Source organism: Eleutherodactylus coqui, chromosome 3 (genome assembly GCF_035609145.1).
Source record: "Eleutherodactylus coqui strain aEleCoq1 chromosome 3, aEleCoq1.hap1, whole genome shotgun sequence".
In the NCBI taxonomy this organism is placed as follows: Eukaryota; Metazoa; Chordata; class Amphibia; order Anura; family Eleutherodactylidae; genus Eleutherodactylus; species Eleutherodactylus coqui.
The window spans coordinates 316,097,723-316,120,578 of NC_089839.1; the positions used below are offsets into that span (position 1 = coordinate 316,097,723).

At 51.3% G+C, this 22,856-nt stretch overlaps 2 protein-coding genes across 2 annotated transcripts in view; one reads left to right on the forward strand and one right to left on the reverse strand.

Annotated features, from left to right (window-relative positions):
* Positions 1–2,529: 2,529 nt before the first annotated feature.
* On the reverse strand, positions 2,530–12,481 carry TMEM53 (transmembrane protein 53). Its single transcript, XM_066598003.1, has 3 exons — positions 12,352–12,481; positions 7,631–7,734; positions 2,530–4,137 (listed from the first exon to the last, which is right to left on the reverse strand). Exons 1-3 carry the CDS (start codon positions 12,404–12,406, stop codon positions 3,451–3,453), a joined length of 846 nt encoding a protein of 281 aa, XP_066454100.1. The 5' UTR covers positions 12,407–12,481; the 3' UTR covers positions 2,530–3,450.
* Positions 12,482–12,659: 178 nt separating this feature from the next.
* ARMH1 (armadillo like helical domain containing 1) overlaps positions 12,660–22,856 on the forward strand; it is a 50,477-nt gene continuing 40,280 nt past the window's right edge. The window contains exons 1-2 of the mRNA XM_066594792.1: positions 12,660–12,719; positions 20,500–20,719. Of these exons, the coding sequence (XP_066450889.1) occupies positions 20,514–20,719 (206 nt within the window). The 5' untranslated portion in view covers positions 12,660–12,719; positions 20,500–20,513. The remainder of the gene's footprint in view (positions 12,720–20,499; positions 20,720–22,856) is intronic.

A 22,856-nucleotide genomic window follows, 5' to 3' on the forward strand; every position in this document is an offset into this window, starting at 1 on the left:
CTGTGGCGGAAGCAATGGGAGGAGAGTGAGGCTGCCCGAGGCGAGCGAAGGCGATCAGTGGAAGATTGTTGGATCTGAAGACAAATATACTTTATGAATAATGGTTGGATACTTTGTGAGCACACACTAATTATATATACACACATACAGTTAGGGCCAGAAATATTTGGACAGTGACACAAGTTTTGTTATTTTAGCTGTTTACAAAAACATGTTCAGAAATACAATTATATATATAATATGGGCTGAAAGTGCACACTCCCAGCTCCAATATGAGAGTTTCCACATCCAAATCGGAGAAAGGGTTTAGGAATCATAGCTCTGTAATGCATAGCCTCCTCTTTTTCAAGGGACCAAAAGTAATTGGACAATGGACTCTAAGGGCTGCAATGAACTCAGAAGGCGTCTCCCTCGTTAACCTGTAATCAATTAAGTAGTTAAAAGGTCTGGGGTTGATTCCAGGTGTGTGGGTTTGGATTTGGAAGCTGTTGCTGTGACCAGACAACATGCGGTCAAAGGACTCTCAATTGAGGTGAAGCAGAACATCCTGAGGCTGAAAAAAAAGAAAAAAATCCATCAGAGAGATAGCAGACATGCTTGGAGTAGCAAAATCAACAGTCGGGTACATTCTGAGAAAAAAGGAATTCACTGGTGAGCTTGGGAACTCAAAAAGGCCTAGGCGTCCACGGAAGACAACGGTGGTGGATGATCGCCGCATACTTTCTTTGGTAAAGAAGAACCCGTTCACAACATCAACTGAAGTCCAGAACACTCTCAGGGAAGTAGGTGTATCTGTCTCTAAGTCAACAGTAAAGAGAAGACTCCATGAAAGTAAATACAAAGGGTTCACATCTAGATGCAAACCATTCATCAATTCCAAAAATAGACAGGCCAGAGTTACATTTGCCGAAAAACACCTCAAGAAGCCAGCCCAGTTCTGGAAAAGTATTCTATGGACAGATGAGACAAAGATCAACCTGTACCAGAATGATGGGAAGAAAAAAGGGAACGGCACATGATCCAAGGCACACCACATCCTCTGTAAAACATGGTGGAGGCAACGTGATGGCATGGGCATGCATGGCTTTCAATGGCACTGGGTCACTTGTGTTTATTGATGACATAACAGCAGACAAGAGGAGCCGGATGAATTCTGAAGTGTAGCGGGATATACTTTCAGCCCAGATTCAGCCAAATGCTGCAAAGTTGATCGGACGGCGCTTCACAGTACAGATGGACAATGACCCCAAGCATACAGCCAAAGCTACCCAGGAGTTCATGAGTGCAAAAAAGTGGAACATTCTGCAATGGCCAAGTCAATCACCAGATCTTAACCCAATTGAGCATGCATTTCACTTGCTCAAATCCAGACTTCAGACGGAAAGACCCACAAACAAGCAAGACCTGAAGGCTGCGGCTGTAAAGGCCTGGCAAAGCATTAAGAAGGAGGAAACCCAGCGTTTGGTGATGTCCATGGGTTCCAGACTTAAGGCAGTGATTGCCTCCAAAGGATTCGCAACAAAATATTGAAAAAAAAATATTTTGTTTGGGTTATGTTTATTTGTCCAATTACTTTTGAGCTCCTAAAATGTGGAGTGTTTGTAAAGAAATGGGTACAATTCCTACATTTTCTATCAGATATTTTTGCTCAACCCTTTAAATTAAACGTTACAATCTGCACTTGAATTCTGTGGTAGAGGCTTCATTTCAAATCCAATGCGGTGGCATGCAGAGCCCAACTCGCGAAAATTGTGTTACTGTCCAAATATTTCTGGCACTAACTATATATATATATATATATATATATATATATATATATATATATATATATATATATATACACACACACTAATATATATATATATATAGGCGCGAAGGGGAGGGAGATCTCTCTTTCCCTTAAACCCCCCCCCCCCCCCGCAACGCACCGCTCTCCCCCGCCGCCACCCGAATCTTTAGAGACGAGCCGGCAGGTACTCGCATAAGGCACTACTCTCTCATCTCTAATTATATATATACACACTATATATATATATATATATATATATATATATATACACACACACACACACACACACACTCCTAGATGTTACTGAGTGCCTGCACATTGTATAGTACCGCTTCTCCTGTCCCATCCATCTGCTCCTGCTCTATGGACGCTGCCCTCTGCTGGCATTACAGGCCAACAATATTTTACATACTGCTGCTATCCCGGGTAGTGCCAGTGCAGGGCACCATTAACCCTAAAGGGTCAGATACAGCAGAGCCTGCAGCACTTTGACATTTTTTGGAGTATTTTGGCTAACGATGATGAACTGATTGTAGCTGCCGCACGGCTCTTCCTAATTCTCTCCTGGGGGCACGCAGCCTCCTGGCGCCCCCCTATTCCACAGGGCATTGCACTTCTCTTGGGGTATGATGCCCTAGTGACCCCTCACCGGGCCTGAAAACAGTTTGTGAACATCACATCCTGACTGCCTGCTTCCCAGAGGGGGCGCTCTAGCGGGTGTCATATGCAGCACACAGAGAGAGGTTACAACCGTTTATTAAAAGCTCTCAGTCCAGCGATGTCATCAGGGGATGAAAGAGCAGAACACCGAGCGCCAGACTGGCGAGAGCGGCGACTAAACCGAGGGCAGCTAGGGCAGAGCGCCAACACCGTCCATAGACTCCGCCTCACTCTCTTCCCATGACCATCTGCTGGAGCGATTAGTCTCTGATGTCAGCCATTGCCTTTGTCCACAGGATAATTATCTCCCCGGCAGTCGCCCTCTTCGTATACAGAACATCTTGTGCTTTCATTTCCTTTCCTCTGTGCAGATCCATCGTGAAACCCCAAGCCAAGCCTGAGTAATGCCATAATATATCACTATAGTGGGCGGAGCTAATTCACTGCACAAGCATGATGACAGTCCAGCTTCCTGCAGCCACCACTAGGGGGAGAGCTCACACTCCACCGCTCTATACCGCGAGCCACCACTAGGCGGAGAGCTCACAGTCCACCGCCGCCACTAGGGGGGAGAGCCCACAGTCCACTGATCTATACAGACAGCAGCCGCCCCTAGGGGCGAGCACACTGTCCACAGTTCTATACCGTTAGCCGCCACTAGGGAGAGCTCACTATGGCTTTTTATATCTGTATGGTGTGAACGCTCTCAAGCAGAATCTGTGCTTATGTATATACAGGGACGGTCCCTGCATATACATGAATACAGACCAGTTCCGCAGAGGTCTGGGAGCGGACAGCACCGCTGAGACCACTACAGCGATATATATGGCTCTCAGTTTAGATGGATGATGGGAAGTGAACTTTTGGTAAAAATGTTTTCACTGCTGGAAGATAAAAGTTACAAAACTCTAAAACCCGTCATCCAGAAGTTGTCTGAAGGCTGAAGGCACTTGTGCAGCCACGCGGACATTCGAAGAAGGCGCAGCCAGCATTCCCTGTACTTAGAACGAGGGGATCTCGCGGCTGAACGTGGCTTTGTTCACACAGTCTCTGAGGAACGCGGTGCAGAGGGCGGCGTACCGCTCGGGGTAACGGCGGTAATGGCTGACGTGCTCCGACTTCTCAAAGTCAACAGACTGCGTGGGGAGGCGTCGGCGGCGCCGGATTTCCACCATGTTCTCCACATCGCGGTGTGTGATGATTCTGTCACTGCGGGAGTAGAGGTAGAGGTGCGGCCAGAGGGACGGGTCGCTCTTCATGGCGTCGTAGTGATTCTCGTGCAGGAAGCGAGTCGCCGGATACAGCAGGATCCGCAGAACAACCACCATGATGGCGAATAAGAGCAGCGCCAGATAGCGCAGCAGGCGGCTGGTGCGGGCGGCGAGAACCGTATTTAGTGCCCGCACTGAGCCAAGGACATTGCGGTTTCCAGGAGCGCTGTCAAATATGGCGCCGACCACGTGGAGTCTGCTGAGGTGGCGGTGGGAGTGCAGCAGCTCGACGATATAGCGGTACAGCATGAAGCCGCCATTGCTGAAGACGTGGAACACAAGCGGATTCTTATCAATCTCATAGTCAAACAGGAGCTCCAGCAGTTTCTCCGCCTTTTCCCGTAGCGAGCAGCGGCCGAAGGATTCCGCAAAGAAGACGGTGTGCCAGGTGGCGGTGTACCGGATCACCACACAGCCCTGCAAGAGGGAGGCAAGAGGAGACAGGCGCTAAAGTATCTATACAGTTATACAGACAAGGACGTTGTAGCCGCCACTAGGGGGAGCTCACTACAACAAGAGCATCTGCAGCCTTCAAGACCTCTGCTTCCTGTCAGCAACTCAATACATGTGGGTTTACAAAGGCAGCCGCGGTCCCATCAGTGTGTAGGACCTACAGGAATATCTTCAGCTTAGCTTCTACATTAAACATGTCGCCGTCCGTCTGCGCCCCTTTGTTTCCGTGGTTACGCAGAGTGCGCACGGTTTGTGGTAAAGTTTTCCTTTTATATTTGAACTTTTTTTTCAGGCATTAGTGGGTTTGCGTTTCCCACGATGGCCTATTGAGTGTAATCTAACGATGCGCTCGCTGCGGGGACAGAGGAGCGCAATATGCTGCACTATTCCACAAAGAGGCGGAGACAAATGTCGCACCAACCTGATCCGCTCTACCAGGAGGCAAGTTCTAAACAGACCGGGGGAAGGGGGGGGGTCAATGGATCTAGTGTATCTGGACTAGGGTACAGGAGGGGGGGGGGGGGGGGTCACCGTTACTAGTGGGGTACCACAGGCGGAGTATGGGAGGGGCCGCAATTACTAGTGGGGTACCACAGGGGGAGTATGGGAGGAGCCGCCGTTACTAGTGGGGTCCCATAGGGGACAGTATTGGAGGTGTTACCGCTACTAGTGTATGTACACAGTGACTCCACCAGGAGAATAGTGAGTGCAGCTCTGGAGTATAATACAGGATGTAACTCAGGATCAGTACAGGATAAGTAATGTATGTACACAGTGACTCCACCAGCAGAATAGTGAGCGCAGCTCTGGAGTATAATATTGAATGTAACTCAGGAACAGTACAGGATAAGTAATGTATGTACACAGTGACTCCACCAGCAGAATAGTGAGTGCAGCTCTGGGGTATAATACAGGATGTAACTCAGGATCAGTACAGGATAAGTAATGTATGTACACAGTGACTCCACCAGCAGAATAGTGAGTGCAGCTCTGGGGTATAATACAGGATGTAACTCAGGATCAGTACAGGATAAGTAATGTATGTACACAGTGACTCCACCAGCAGAATAGTGAGTGCAGCTCTGGGGTATAATACAGGATGTAACTCAGGGTCAGTACAGGATAAGTAATGTATGTACACAGTGACTCCACCAGCAGAATAGTGAGTGCAGCTCTGGAGTATAATACAGGATGTAACTCAGGATCAGTACAGGATAAGTAATGTATGTACACAGTGACTCCACCAGCAGAATAGTGAGTGCAGCTCTGGGGTATAATACAGGATGTAACTCAGGGTCAGTACAGGATAAGTAATGTATGTACACAGTGACTCCACCAGCAGAATAGTGAGTGCAGCTCTGGAGTATAATACAGGATGTAACTCAGGAGCAGTACAGGATAAGTAATGTATGTACACAGTGACTCCACCAGCAGAATAGTGAGTGCAGCTCTGGAGGATAATACAGGATGTAACTCAGGATCAGTACAGGATAAGTAATGTATGTACACAGTGACTCCACCAGCAGAATAGTGAGTGCAGCTCTGGAGTATAATACAGGATGTAACTCAGGATCAGTACAGGATAAGTAATGTATGTACACAGTGACTCCACCAGCAGAATAGTGAGTGCAGCTCTGGGGTATAATACAGGATGTAACTCAGGATCAGTACAGGATAAGTAATGTATGTATACAGTGACTCCACCAGCAGAATAGTGAGTGCAGCTCTGGAGTATAATACAGGATGTAACTCCGGATCAGTACAGGATAAGTAATGTATGTACACAGTGACTCCACCAGCAGAATAGTGAGTGCAGCTCTGGGGTATAATACAGGATGTAACTCAGGATCAGTACAGGATAAGTAATGTATGTACACAGTGACTCCACCAGCAGAATAGTGAGTGCAGCTCTGGGGTATAATACAGGATGTAACTCAGGATCAGTACAGGATAAGTAATGTATGTACACAGTGACTCCACCAGCAGAATAGTGAGTGCAGCTCTGGGGTATAATACAGGATGTAACTCAGGGTCAGTACAGGATAAGTAATGTATGTACACAGTGACTCCACCAGCAGAATAGTGAGTGCAGCTCTGGAGTATAATACAGGATGTAACTCAGGATCAGTACAGGATAAGTAATGTATGTACACAGTGACTCCACCAGCAGAATAGTGAGTGCAGCTCTGGGGTATAATACAGGATGTAACTCAGGATCAGTACAGGATAAGTAATGTATGTATACAGTGACTCCACCAGCAGAATAGTGAGTGCAGCTCTGGAGTATAATACAGGATGTAACTCCGGATCAGTACAGGATAAGTAATGTATGTACACAGTGACTCCACCAGCAGAATAGTGAGTGCAGCTCTGGGGTATAATACAGGATGTAACTCAGGATCAGTACAGGATAAGTAATGTATGTACACAGTGACTCCACCAGCAGAATAGTGAGTGCAGCTCTGGAGTATAATACAGGATGTAACTCAGGATCAGTACAGGATAAGTAATGTATGTACACAGTGACTCCACCAGCAGAATAGTGAGTGCAGCTCTGGGGTATAATACAGGATGTAACTCAGGATCAGTACAGGATAAGTAATGTATGTACACAGTGACTCCACCAGCAGAATAGTGAGTGCAGCTCTGGGGTATAATACAGGATGTAACTCAGGGTCAGTACAGGATAAGTAATGTATGTACACAGTGACTCCACCAGCAGAATAGTGAGTGCAACTCTGGAGCTGAATCCGGCCCAACAACTCATTTTATATGCCCCAATGGCTGTGTTAGGACTTAACAGGCACTCCACTCACCCAGCCTGCAACAGCGGTCAGTCCGGCGGTGGCAGTGCAGCTTCTGTGGCTGCTAACTGCTCCCTGGTGTTTGTATATGCCTTCCTGTACAAAGCGCAGACCCCAAGGTCATCGGTCACAGACTCAGCAGAGGGCGCTGCAGGTGGGGTGAGGGGAGTGCTGCAAGAGGCCAATAGAGGGGGGCACTATTAGTCCTGGGGCTACTATGGGGGTCACTATTACTATGCAGCCTGAGGCTGCTCTCACATAGACCACTAAACGCTGTAAACCGCCTCTATTGTTTTCATTAGGGCTTCTTGGACAAGCGGTTGAACGCAACGTTCTATGTCACCGGGAGGGAAAGTGAAAGCGGTGATGTCATCGGCTATCTTCGCCTGCGTTGTTACTGCGCTAAAAGCAAACCCTCTCACTGAGTGCTGCACAAAGCGGCTTCGCCCAGTAAGAACGCTGCGTCTATTAGCGACCGTGCGAGAGCGACACGTGCAACGAGGCTGATGTGGCCCTTGGTGAAAGAGTTTGACACGAACCATGCAGTAAGATCCCCCAGCGTGGTGGCACGCCGTGTAGTCCTGGCAGCAGATTCCGTCTCAGGATGGGGAATCTCTTCTGTGCCCTTTGACGGGATCCGCTGTGACACTCACCTCATTGTGGTAGATGGCGCCGTACTTTGCCAGGTTCTTGTCTTTACATCCCCCCCACCCGAGCAGGATCACCACCGGCTCCCTCTGCTGGTCCCATCGACAACCTGCAAAGGGAAGGGGAGATTGCTGTGTGGTCAGTCTGACATTAGATGGCGCTGTAGGATAGGCTATATTATACTGGTCACCGCCGCAGGCTCTGCCGTGGTAATAATAGGTGTATTTCATTATATCTATCTAGGTAGCTTCTGTGATGGCTTCTCAAATCAGCCTCCAGTTATAATAATCAGCAGGTGAGGAACAGCAGATAAATGGTTAACTTGTTCAATATTATACGAGGGGGTGCTGAGAAGTATTGAGCCTTACCCAGAAAGCATAGCGGCAGGAAGCAGTCTGTATTCAATGATGCAAAGATCAACCATCTCGGATTATAACTTATTGGTTTTTCCGGCCCCGAGTGACCCGGCGGCATCTCCAGAGACCCTCGGTGTGGAGGAGCAGAGGACCAATCGGGTTCCTGGGTCTCCGATCCATGATGAAGGTCACAAGCTTTGGGTGACGGCGGCCCTTAAGCTAAATGTTGGCTTGTACACTGTAAAACTGGCCATTTGGGTGTGGAAGGGATAAACTCCATGGAGGCCGGTCTGCGTCTCCGCGCCTGCAGATGCGAGGGCCCCCCGTGCCTGCAGATGCGAGGGCCCCCCCAGGACACGATCATTGTGGATCGCCGGAGAGAGCTGGTGCCGTTATTCACAACGACTGGGGAAGGAAAAGGCGTCCAGCCAAGAGGATCCCGGACAGAAGGAGACATCGGGGGCTGCTGGGGAGCATTGTGTGGTGATGGACCTACTGACCCAGAGACAAAGGAAGAGTCTGAGGAATGGAGGAGCAGTGGATCCCCGGCCAAAGGTCAGCGCAGGAGCACAGGGCAGCCATGATTTGGGATAGGAGGGGAGTTCTGCTCGCGGCCCCCCAGAGGGCTCAACCATCGATGCAACATATTACTGTTCAGTACGGACAAAGCCGAGGCAAAATATTAAGGAGAAGCTCTCCAAAGGGGTCATCCTGCTGCCTGACACTGCCGGGGCCACGACTGCAGACATGGCCTCCTTAGGCTTCCATCTGATGCCCCATCCACCCGATTCGCCCCGCTCGGCTCTGTCTGGCTGACATCTGCTCCCCAACCTTAAAAGCCACCTAAAGGGACAATGGTTTGGGGGCAACTAATGCTGCAAATGAGGGGTTTGACCGGCAGTCGGAAGAATTCTATCTGCAGCGACTTCTAAAGCTGCAGGAGAGATGTCACAAGTGCATGCTAGGGGATATGTAGAATAGCGCAGCAGGTTCAGCTTCCAGGCTTGATTTGTTCTGGGTAAGACAATACTCATCAGCACCCCCTATACACTGGTAGGCATTAGATTCTTGTCCTCCATGTCCCTAGCATGGTGCTCAGGTCCTCCTCCAGGCCTGATAAGAGAAGCTCCTCTTCCGCCTCCCTTCGCCCTCTTTAAGCCAAAGCAGTGATACTAATAAGTGTATTCTCCCTTAAATTTAATGTTACTTGGCAATCAGGTGTTTTAGTAGTAAAAGACACCTTAAGGCGTTAACATATGTTAATGATTAGAACCTAGAGTCAATCATGAGTTCCTATGACTTTAGGGGCATGTATTTCTATTGCTATGTCATTTGGAGTATATATCTACCATGATGCTATTAATATCACAAGCGTCCTGAGGTGGATACAAACATTGTGTCAGTCCCACTTTTCAATAACCAGTTTGGAACAGACAGTGAAGTCAGAGGGAGTTCTTCCCATAACAGATCCGTTAGTGGGGAGTCAGGAGCCGCGCGGCATCAGGTGGGCAGCGGAAATACTCGCCTTCTGTGGAGGAATCCAGCTCCGGCTACAGGACAAGGTTCCTCCCCCAGAAGATTACGGCGGCTCTTGCGAAGCGGTGACGGCCATACATCCGAGGCGCACCAGGTCTACAGATTGTACTGTATCCCTCCCGACGGACTACCTATCCCGGAACAGTGTTGGACTCCGTACTTGGCACCGTACTGCGGCGGCAGGGGGTTCGCACTCACCGCTGCATTCAGCTTCTGGTGGCCATTCTGTTTGACCAAAAACAACATTCAAGAAGGAAGCGCAACAGAGCCGATAACGGGATTCCTCGCTGTCAGCCGCGCTCCGCTATTCCGTCGTCTGGCTTCGTTTTTGGAGTTGGATAATGAAGGCAGCGGCAGCCCGGACCCCCGACCGGAACGGGGAGCACTGAGCTTCCAGCACGCCGCGCCATTTCATCCGGAATCTTGTTTCAGGTCTCCAAACAGAACCTCCATCGCAAGAACCGCGCCTCAAATCACGGTCAGACGGAGGCACAAGCGCCGCTCCCCGGGGCAAGCTGCCCGACATCTCGTGCCATTCCCCCCTCCCACTCATACACACCACTCGCCCCTCGTCACACAGCGACACACCCTCCCCTCACCACCTGTCTCACGCGCAACCCTCCCCTTTCTCAATCCCCCCTGCCTCTCACACGCCGCTTGCCCCCGTCCGTCTCACATGCTACCCTCCCACCTCGTTTCTCGCTGGCACCCTCTCACACCCCACCCTCACCCCCTCACATGCCCCCACCCCTGTCTCCCCGCCACCATCCCTCCTCTCCCCGCCGTCCCTCCCCACCGCTCTCCCCGCTACCTCTCCCCCTCTCTCCCCGCCGTCCCTCCCCACCGCTCTCCCCGCTACCTCCCCCCTCTCTCCCCGCCACCCTCCCCCCTCTCCTCCCCCCTCTCTCTCCGCCACCCTCCCCCCTACCGTCCCGCTCTCTCTCCACCACCCTCCCCACCGGTCGCCCCCATCTCTCCCCGCCACCCTCCCCGCCACCCTCCCCCCTACCGTCCCGCTCTCTCCCCGCCCCCTCCCCACTGCCCCCCCTCCCCGACACCCTCCCCACTGTCCCCCCCTCTCCCCGACACCCTCCCCACTGTAACCCCCTCTCTCTCCCCGACACCCTCCCCCTCTCTCCCCGACACCCTCCCCACTGTCCCCCCCCTCTCTCCCCGCCCCCTTCCCCCCCTCTCCCCGACACCCTCCCCACTGTCCCCCCCCTCTCTCCCCGCCCCCTTCCCCCCTCTCCCCTCCCCACTGTAACCCCCTCTCCCCCCCCCTTCCCCCCTCCCCCCTGTAACCCCCTCTCTCTCTCCCCGCCCCCTTCCCCCCTCTCTCCCCGACACCCTCCCCACTGTAACCCCCTCTCTCTCCCCGCCCCCCTCTCTCCCCGACACCCTCCCCACTGTAACCCCCTCTCTCTCCCCGCCCCCCTCTCTCCCCGACACCCTCCCCACTGTAACCCCCTCTCTCTCCCCGCCCCCCTCTCTCCCCGATACCCTCCCCACTGTAACCCCCTCTCTCTCCCCGCCCCCCTCTCTCCCCGACACCCTCCCCACTGTAACCCCCCCTCTCTCCCCGCCCCCTTCCCCCCTCTCTCCCCGACACCCTCCCCACTGTAACCCCCCCTCTCCCCGCCCCCTTCCCCCCTCTCTCCCCGACACCCTCCCCACTGTAACCCCCCCTCTCTCCCCGCCCCCTTCCCCCCTCTCTCCCCGACACCCTCCCCACTGTCCCCCCCCTCTCTCCCCGCCCCCTTCCCCCCTCTCTCCCCGACACCCTCCCCACTGTAACCCCCCCTCTCTCCCCGCCCCCTTCCCCCCTCTCTCCCCGACACCCTCCCCACTGTAACCCCCCCTCTCTCCCCGCCCCCTTCCCCCCTCTCTCCCCGACACCCTCCCCACTGTAACCCCCCCTCTCTCCCCGCCCCCTTCCCCCCTCTCTCCCCGACACCCTCCCCACTGTAACCCCCCCTCTCTCCCCGCCCCCTTCCCCCCTCTCTCCCCGACACCCTCCCCACTGTAACCCCCCCTCTCTCCCCGCACCCTTCCCCCCTCTCTCCCCGACACCCTCCCCACTGTAACCCCCCCTCTCTCCCCGCCCCCTTCCCCCCTCTCTCCCCGACACCCTCCCCACTGTAACCCCCCCTCTCTCCCCGCCCCCTTCCCCCCTCTCTCCCCGACACCCTCCCCACTGTAACCCCCCCTCTCTCCCCGCCCCCTTCCCCCCGACACCCTCCCCACTGTAACCCCCTCTCTCTCCCCGCCCCCTTCCCCCCTCTCTCCCCGACACCCTCCCCACTGTAACCCCCTCTCTCTCCCCGCCCCCTTCCCCCCTCTCTCCCCGACACCCTCCCCACTGTAACCCCCTCTCTCTCCCCGCCCCCCTCTCTCCCCGACACCCTCCCCACTGTAACCCCCTCTCTCTCCCCGCCCCCCTCTCTCCCCGACACCCTCCCCACTGTAACCCCCTCTCTCTCCCCCCGCCCCCCTCTCTCCCCGACACCCTCCCCACTGTAACCCCCTCTCTCTCCCCCCGCCCCCCTCCTCACCCCTCACCCGGTCTCAAAAATGCTCTGCATTTTTTCTTTGGAAACTTCTAGCGCACACGGTGGGCATCTAGAGCCCCTCGAAGCTCCCGACCATCGGACCTCCTTGGTCAGCCTTCTCTTGCGACATTTTACAGCGGCCATCTTGACAACTTACAAAGTCTGGACTCCGATCCCCCCTTTATGGAGAGGCCCTCTAGAAGCAACGACCTCCAGGGACCAGTTACCAGGGTAACGGTGGTCTCCCGCCCTGGAGGGCATGCTGGTCCTTGCAGTGTTGCTCACCTAGTGGCCCCAGGTCCGGCAGCACGACGGTGTAGTCCATGTCAGGGTCTCCCATGCTGCTCCAGTTTCCTGACCCCTAAGCCGCCGGAACTTCTCCCTCACACCGTCCTCCAATCAGCAGCTTCCAAAAAGATCACCTGATCTGACCACGCCCACCCTGGCAACCGAAGAGTCCGCAGATACCGCTGCTAGGCGACCTGCCCGCTGGTTCACCCGAACTGACTGTTTACTGACAGACTGCCCCGCCCTTCAGGACAAGAGTTTATATCTGATTGGCTGCTCGCTGCTTGTTGAGTATATGATTGGCTGTTTGTCCGTGGATCTGATTGGCTGTCGTGCAGGTTGATGAGCGGCGGGTCTGGCGGCAGGTGAGTCCATTGGGGGGGTCGGGCTGTGATTTGTGGGTTCAGTCAGTATAATTACACGTCACCCCGAAATGTATCCCGTAACGGCGGATTAGATACAGTATCTCACAGGGTAGCATTAGATACAGCAGTCACTATCACGCAGCATTAGAATATATACACTTCAGCAGACAGTATCACACAGGATAGGATTAGATACATGGCTCAGCAGACAGTATCACACAGGATAGGATTAGATACATGGCTCAGCAGATAGTATCACACAGGATAGGATTAGATACAGGAGCTCAGCAGACAGTATCACACAGGATAGGATTAGATACACGGCTCAGCAGATATTATCACACAGGATAGGATTAGATACAGCAGACAGTATCACACACGATAGGATTAGATACAGCAGACAGTATCACACAGGATAGGATTAGATACACGGCTCAGCAGACAGTATCACACAGGATAGGATTAGATACACAGCTCAGCAGACAGTATCACACAGGATAGGATTAGATACACAGCTCAGCAGACAGTATCACACATGATAGGCTTAGATACACAGCTCAGCAGACAGTATCACACAGGATAGGATTAGATACACAGCTCAGCAGACAGTATCACACAGGATAGGATTAGATACACAGCTCAGCAGTCAGTATCACACAGGATAGGATTAGATACACGGCTCAGCAGACAGTATCACACAGGATAGGATTAGATACACGGCTCAGCAGACAGTATCACACAGGATAGGATTAGATACACAGCTCAGCAGTGAGTATCACACAGGATAGGATTAGATACAGAAGCTCAGCAGACAGTATCACACAGGATAGGATTAGATACACGGCTCAGCAGACAGTATCACACAGGATAGGATTAGATACACAGCTCAGCAGTCAGTATCACACAGGATAGGATTAGATACACGGCTCAGCAGACAGTATCACACAGGATAGGATTAGATACACGGCTCAGCAGACAGTATCACACAGGATAGGATTAGATACACAGCTCAGCAGTCAGTATCACACAGGATAGGATTAGATACAGAAGCTCAGCAGACAGTATCACACAGGATAGGATTAGATACACGACTCAGCAGTCAGTATCACACAGGATAGGATTAGATACACAGCTCAGCAGACAGTATCACACAGGATAGGACTGGATACACGGCTCAGCAGACAGCATCACACAGGATAGGATTAGATACACAGATCAGCAGACTGTATCACACAGGATAGGATTAGATACACAGATCAGCAGACAGTATCACACAGGATAGGATTAGATACACAGCTCAGCAGACAGTATCACACAGGATAGGATTAGATACACGGCTCAGCAGACAGTATCACACAGGATAGGATTAGATACACGGCTCAGCAGACAGTATCACACTTGGTGGGATTAGATACACGGCTCAGCAGACAGTATCACACAGGATAGGATTAGATACAGGAGCTCAGCAGACAGTATCACACAGGATAGGATTAGATACACGGCTCAGCAGACAGTATCACACAGGATAGGATTAGATACACGGCTCAGCAGACAGTATCACACAGGATAGGATTAGATACACGGCTCAGCAGACAGTATCACACAGGATAGGATTAGATACACGGCTCAGCAGACAGTATCACACAGGATAGGATTAGATACATGGCTCAGCAGACAGTATCACACAGGATAGGATTAGGTACAGCAGACAGTATCACACGGGATAGGATTAGATACACGGCTCAGCAGACAGTATCACACAGCATAGGATTAGATACACGGCTCAGCAGACAGTATCACACAGGATAGAATTAGATACACGGCTCAGCAGACAGTATCACACAGGATAGGATTAGATACACAGCTCGGCAGACAGTATCACACAGGATAGGATTAGATACAAAGCTCAGCAGACAGTATCACACAGGATAGGATTAGATACCCGGCTCAGCAGACAGTATCACAGAGGATAGGATTAGATACACAGCCCAGCAGACAGTATCACACAGGATAGGATTAGATACACGGCTCAGCAGACAGTATCACACAGGATAGGATTAGATACACAGCCCAGCAGACAGTATCGCACAGGATAGGATTAGATACACGACTCAGCAGACAGTATCACACAGGATAGGATTAGATACACAGCTCAGCAGACAGTATCACACAGGATAGGATTAGATACACGGCTCAGCAGACAGTATCGCACAGGAGAGGATTAGATACACAGCTCAGCAGACAGTATCACACAGGATAGGATTAGATACACGACTCAGCAGACAGTATGACACAGGATAGGATTAGATACACGGCTCAGCAGACAGTATCGCACAGGAGAGGATTAGATACACAGCTCAGCAGACAGTATCACACAGGATAGGATTAGATACACGGCTCTGCAGACAGTATCGCACAGGATAGGATTAGATACACAGCTTAGCAGACAGTATCACACAGGATAGGATTAGATACAGCAGACAGTATCGCACAGGATAGGATTAGATACACAGCTCAGCAGACAGTATCACACAGGATAGGATTAGATACACAGCTCAGCAGACAGTATCACACAGGAGAGGATTAGATACACAGCTCAGCAGACAGTATCACACAGGAGAGGATTAGATACACAGCTTAGCAGACAGTATCACACAGGATAGGATTAGATACAGCAGACAGTATCACACAGGATAGGATTAGATACAGCAGACAGTATCACACAGGATAGGATTAGATACAGCAGACAGTATCACACAGGATAGGATTAGATACACATATCAGCAGACAGTATCACACAGGATAGGATTAGATACACGGCTCAGCAGACAGTATTACACAGGATAGGATTAGATACACAGCTCAGCAGACAGTATCGCACAGGATAGGATTAGATACACAGCTCAGCAGACAGTATCGCACAGGATAGGATTAGATACACAGCTTAGCAGACAGTATCGCACAGGATAGGATTAGATACACGGCTCTGCAGACAGTATCACACAGGAGAGGATTAGATACACGGCTCTGCAGACAGTATCGCACAGGATAGGATTAGATACACAGCTTAGCAGACAGTATCACACAGGATAGGATTAGATACAGCAGACAGTATCGCACAGGATAGGATTAGATACACATATCAGCAGACAGTATCGCACATGATAGGATTAGATACACAGCTCAGCAGACAGTATCACACAGGAGAGGATTAGATACACAGCTCAGCAGACAGTATCACACAGGATAGGATTAGATACAGCAGACAGTATCACACAGGATAGGATTAGATACAGCAGACAGTATCACACAGGATAGGATTAGATACACAGCTCAGCAGACAGTATCACACAGGAGAGGATTAGATACACAGCTTAGCAGACAGTATCACACAGGATAGGATTAGATACACAGCTCAGCAGACAGTATCACACAGGAGAGGATTAGATACAAGGCTCAGCAGACAGTATCACACAGGATAGGATTAGATACACAGCTCAGCAGACTATCACACAGGAGAGGATTAGATACACAGCTCAGCAGACTATCACACAGGAGAGGATTAGATACACAGCTTAGCAGACAGTATCACACAGGATAGGATTAGATACAGCAGACAGTATCACACAGGATAGGATTAGATACAGCAGACAGTATCACACAGGATAGGATTAGATACACGGCTCAGCAGACAGTATCACACAGGATAGGATTAGATACACAGCTCAGCAGACAGTATCACACAGGATAGAATTAGATACACAGCTCAGCAGACAGTATCACACAGGATAGGATTAGATACACAGCTCAGCAGACAGTATCACACAGGATAGGATTAGATACACAGCTCAGCAGACAGTATCACACAGGATAGGATTAGATACACAGCTCAGCAGACAGTATCACACAGGATAGGATTAGATACACAGCTCAGCAGACAGTATCACACAGGATAGGATTAGATACACAGCTCAGCAGACAGTATCACACAGGATAGGATTAGATACAGGCTCAGCAGACAGTATCACACAGGGAAGGATTAGATACAGGCTCAGCAGACAGTATCACACAGGATAGGATTAGATACACGGCTCAGCAGACAGTATCACACAGGGTAGGATTAGATACACGGCTCAGCAGACAGTATCACACAGGAGAGGATTAGATACACGGCTCAGCAGACAGTATCACACAGGGTAGGATTAGATACACAGATCAGCAGACAGTATCACACAGGATGGCATTAGATACACGGCTCAGCAGACAGTATCACACAGGATGGGATTAGATACACGGCTCAGCAGACAGTATCACACAGGATGGGATTAGATACATGACTCAGCAGGCAGTATCACACAGGATAGGATTAGATACACGGCTCAGCAGACAGTATCACACAGGATGGGATTAGATACATGACTCAGCAGACAGTATCACACAGGATAGGATTAGATACACGGCTCAGCAGACAGTATCACACAGGATAGGATTAGATACACAGCTCAGACGTGAGTATCACACAGGATAGGATTAGATACACAGCTCCGCAGACAGTATCACACAGGATAGGATTAGATACACGGCTCAGCAGACAGTATCACACAGGATAGGATTAGATACACAGCTCCGCAGACAGTATCACGCTGGATAGGATTAGATACACGGCTCAGCAGACAGTATCACACCTGGCGGGATTAGATACACGGCTCAGCAGATAGTATCTCACCTGGTGGGATTAGATACACGGCTCAGCAGACAGTATCACACTGACTGGGATTAGATACACGACTACGCAGACAGTATCACACCTGGTGGAATTAGATACACGGCTCAGCAGACAGTTTCACACTTGGTGGGATTAGATACATGGCTCAGCAGACAGTATCACACCTGGTGGGATTAGATACACAGATCAGCAGACAGTATCACACCTGGTGGGATTAGATACACGGCTCAGCAGACAGTATCACACCTGGTGGGATTAGATACACGGCTTAGCAGACAGTATCACACCCGGTGGGATTAGATACACGGCTCAGCAGACAGTATCCCACCTGGTGGGATTAGATACACAGCTCAGCAGATAGTATCCCACCTGGTGGGATTAGATACACGGCTCAGCAGACAGTATCACACCTGGTGGGATTAGATACACGGCTCAGCAGACAGTATCACACAGGAGAGGATTAGATACACAGCTCAGCAGATAGTATCCCACCTGGTGGGATTAGATACACGGCTCAGCAGACAGTATCACACCTGGTGGTATTAGATACACGGCTCAGCAGACAGTATCACACTGACTGGGATTAGATACATGGCTCAGCAGACAGTATCACACTGGATAGGATTAGATACACGGCTCAGCAGACAGTATCACACCTGGTGGGATTAGATACACGGCTCAGCAGACAGTATCACACCTGGTGGGATTAGATACACGGCTCAGCAGACAGTATCACACTGACTGGGATTAGATACACGACTCCGCAGACAGCATCACACCTGGTGGGATTAGATACACGGCTCAGCAGACAGTATCACACTGACTGGGATTAGATACACGACTCCGCAGACAGTATCACACCTGGTGGGATTAGATACACGACTCAGCAGACAGTATCACACCTGGTGGGATTAGATACACGGCTCAGCAGACAGTATCACACCTGGTGGGATTAGATACACGGCTCAGCAGACAGTATCACACCTGGTGGGATTAGATACACGGCTCAGCAGACAGTATCACACCTGGTGGGATTAGATACACGGCTCAGCAGACAGTATCACACAGGGTAGGATTAGATACACGGCTCAGCAGACAGTATCACACAGGAGAGGATTAGATACACGGCTCAGCAGACAGTATCACACAGGGTAGGATTAGATACACAGATCAGCAGACAGTATCACACAGGATGGGATTAGATACACGGCTCAGCAGACAGTATCACACAGGATGGGATTAGATACACGGCTCAGCAGACAGTATCACACAGGATGGGATTAGATACATGACTCAGCAGGCAGTATCACACAGGATAGGATTAGATACACGGCTCAGCAGACAGTATCACACAGGATGGGATTAGATACATGACTCAGCAGACAGTATCACACAGGATAGGATTAGATACACGGCTCAGCAGACAGTATCACACAGGATAGGATTAGATACACAGCTCAGACGTGAGTATCACACAGGATAGGATTAGATACACAGCTCCGCAGACAGTATCACACAGGATAGGATTAGATACACGGCTCAGCAGACAGTATCACACAGGATAGGATTAGATACACAGCTCCGCAGACAGTATCACGCTGGATAGGATTAGATACACGGCTCAGCAGACAGTATCACACCTGGCGGGATTAGATACACGGCTCAGCAGATAGTATCTCACCTGGTGGGATTAGATACACGGCTCAGCAGACAGTATCACACTGACTGGGATTAGATACACGACTACGCAGACAGTATCACACCTGGTGGAATTAGATACACGGCTCAGCAGACAGTTTCACACTTGGTGGGATTAGATACATGGCTCAGCAGACAGTATCACACCTGGTGGGATTAGATACACAGATCAGCAGACAGTATCACACCTGGTGGGATTAGATACACGGCTCAGCAGACAGTATCACACCTGGTGGGATTAGATACACGGCTTAGCAGACAGTATCACACCCGGTGGGATTAGATACACGGCTCAGCAGACAGTATCCCACCTGGTGGGATTAGATACACAGCTCAGCAGATAGTATCCCACCTGGTGGGATTAGATACACGGCTCAGCAGACAGTATCACACCTGGTGGGATTAGATACACGGCTCAGCAGACAGTATCACACAGGAGAGGATTAGATACACAGCTCAGCAGATAGTATCCCACCTGGTGGGATTAGATACACGGCTCAGCAGACAGTATCACACCTGGTGGTATTAGATACACGGCTCAGCAGACAGTATCACACTGACTGGGATTAGATACATGGCTCAGCAGACAGTATCACACTGGATAGGATTAGATACACGGCTCAGCAGACAGTATCACACCTGGTGGGATTAGATACACGGCTCAGCAGACAGTATCACACCTGGTGGGATTAGATACACGGCTCAGCAGACAGTATCACACTGACTGGGATTAGATACACGACTCCGCAGACAGTATCACACCTGGTGGGATTAGATACACGGCTCAGCAGACAGTATCACACTGACTGGGATTAGATACACGACTCCGCAGACAGTATCACACCTGGTGGGATTAGATACACGACTCAGCAGACAGTATCACACCTGGTGGGATTAGATACACGGCTCAGCAGACAGTATCACACCTGGTGGGATTAGATACACGGCTCAGCAGACAGTATCACACCTGGTGGGATTAGATACACGGCTCAGCAGACAGTATCACACCTGGTGGGATTAGATACACGGCTCAGCAGACAGTATCACACCTGGTGGGATTAGATACACGGCTCAGCAGACAGTATCACACCTGGTGGGATTAGATACACAGCTCAGCAGGCAGTATCACACTTGGTGGGATTAGATACACTGCTCAGCAGACAGTATCACACTTGGTGGGATTGGATACACGGCTCAGCAGACAGTATCCCACCTGGTGGGATTAGATACACGGCTCAGCAGTGCGATTGCACTTCGGTCGGACCTGGTTACGCTGGGAAATATGACCAATCCTGGCATCCGGCAGTGAAGTGCGCTGCGGCGGTCGTTGTTTTCAGCGGATTGTCTTTTGCGCAGGGTCGCTGATCGGGATGTCGTCCATCCGGGAGCAGGAAGCCGTCAGTCGCCTTATGGCATTTTTTAAAGAATGGGACAACGGGAACAGAATGGCGCGGAGCCGGATCCTGGAGAGCTTCATCACCTACAATCTGGGGAAGACGGGGCCGGAGCTGGAGGAGGAGCTCTGCCGCGGCGGCAGCTTGTTCCTGGCGCGGCTTACCACCTGCCTACGCCTGTCGTATCCTTCAATTACACTGAAGACGTGTGATGGGCGCTCCGTGGGCGCACTGGTTAGAGCCATCGCTTATGCTGAACCGCGGTCTGTACACGTCTATACGCACGCGATGTCAGACCCCCTCCGCCCAAGAAGTCGTACGGCTGCAAATTCGGCATGCAGTTACATCTCAGGCCGCTTTCACACCACCACCAAAATCGCGCCAATATCAGTCCCATTTTCGCTGCATGTCCTATCGAGTTTCTTGGCCCGATCTCACACTCGCCCGTGTGTAGGTAGCTTGAGACCGATCTGTAAATGATGGGAGTTGTGGTGATTAGATGGACCGTCTTGTGGTTCCCCCATTGGCCTATAAGAGGCTCTCGGAGGCCCCTTGTGTGTAGTGACCTCTTCTTCCGCTTGTAGAGCTTGTTGGCCACTAGACGCCTCTACGACACAGAGAAGAGATTTCACCCCGTTACCAGAGGGGGGCGCATTATTGGGATGGGAGAAGCTGGATGGTCGTATCCATGAATTGTCCCCCACCGGCCGTCTGACCAGACTGTTAGGGGGTGTTGGGACCAGTGGATGGGAGCACACAAGGTGACCGGGCTCAGGACGCCCCCTACAGACCACCAGTAGAGAGGAGCGTCTGACCAGACTGTTAGGAGGTGTTGGGACCAGTGGATGTGTGAGGGCACACAAGGTGACCGGGCTCAGGATGCCCCCTACAGACCACCAGTAGAGAGGAGCGTCTGACCAGACTGTTAGGGGGTGTTGGGACCAGTGGATGTGGGCACACAAGGTGACCGGGCTCAGGACGCCCCCTACAGACCACCAGTAGAGAGGAGCGTCTGACCAGACTGTTAGGAGGTGTTGGGACCAGTGGATGGCGGCACACAAGGTGACCGAGCTCAGGACGCCCTCTGCAGACCACCAGAAGAGAGGAGCATCTGACCAGACTGTTGGGAGGTGTTGGGACCAGTGGATGAGGGCACACAAGGTGACCGGAGTCAGGACGCCCCCTACAGACCACCAGTAGAGAGAAGCGTCTGACCAGACTGTTAGGAGGTGTTGGGACCAGTGGATGAGGGCACACAAGGCAACCGGGCTCAGGATGCCCCCTACAGACACCAGTAGAGAGGAGCATCTGACCAGACTGTTAGGAGGTGTTGGGACCAGTGGATGGCGGCACACAAGGTGACCGGAGTCAGGATGCCCCCTACAGACCACCAGTAGAGAGGCGCGTCTGACCGGACTGTTAGGAGGTGTTGGGACCAGTGGATGGGGGCACACATGGTGACCGGAGTCAGGACGCCCCCTACAGACCACCAGTAGAGAGGAGCGTCTGACCAGACTGTTAGGAGGTGTTGGGTCCAGTGGATGTGTGAGGGTACACAAGGTGACCAGGCTCAGGACGCCCCCTACAGACCACCAGTAGAGAGGAGCATCTGACAAGCACCAGCAACTCCAACTGTTTCATTGTCCACCATCCAGAGACAGGGGGCGCCATCGTTACACCCCAGTGTCTTTTGGGAACCATTTTTAGGCGCTTGGCTGAAGGACGTTTGGCCTCATTTTGGACTTTTGCTGAAGTGCGGGGCACCGGAAGGGTCTTCGGGAGATCAAACACAATAATTGCCCCCTTCCTAACAAGGGACCCTCACACTTGACCTTTGACCCAGATGCCTGCAAAAAGCGGTCCATCTCTAACACCACAAACTCCACCTCCCTTTTCAAGGACACAAAGAGTTTGACATCATTGGCATACGCTACCACCCTAAGACCTCTGGCATCGCCTGGTCCACCCCAACCCCCGCTGTAGGATAATGGTCAACCCTCCTACGGTAAGAATCTATTGCAAAGACATACAACAGAGAACTTAGAGGACGGCCCTGACGGACAACGGACCCCACCTCAAAAGAGTGGCCAAGCCAACTGTTCATTGGCGTGAAATCTCAGCCTCTGCATACGAGGTTCAAAGCCAGTCGTCAAATCAGACAGCCTGGCCTCCTGCAAAAATAAAATGTCGGCTTCAACGCGGCCAAGAAAATCAAAGGCCGCAAATCTAGCCGTATCTGACTTAATGCTGGCAACGTTAATTGATGCCAGAGTCAGCGGAGTGGGTGCCGCCATCATGAGTGATTAAATTAGACGGCTT

What these genes read in the sequence shown, in the direction of transcription:
- TMEM53 (XM_066598003.1), bottom strand. Translation starts at nt 12,406, where the DNA reads ATGGGAGACCCTGACATGGACTACACCGTCGTGCTGCCGGACCTGGGG. An exon ending in GCCGGACCTGGGGCCACTAG is followed by an intron (nt 7,735 to 12,351) that starts GTGAGCAACACT and finishes TTCCCTTTGCAG; the next exon opens with GTTGTCGATGGGACCAGCAG. An exon ending in GCGCCATCTACCACAATGAG is followed by an intron (nt 4,138 to 7,630) that starts GTGAGTGTCACA and finishes TCCCTCTTGCAG; the next exon opens with GGCTGTGTGGTGATCCGGTA.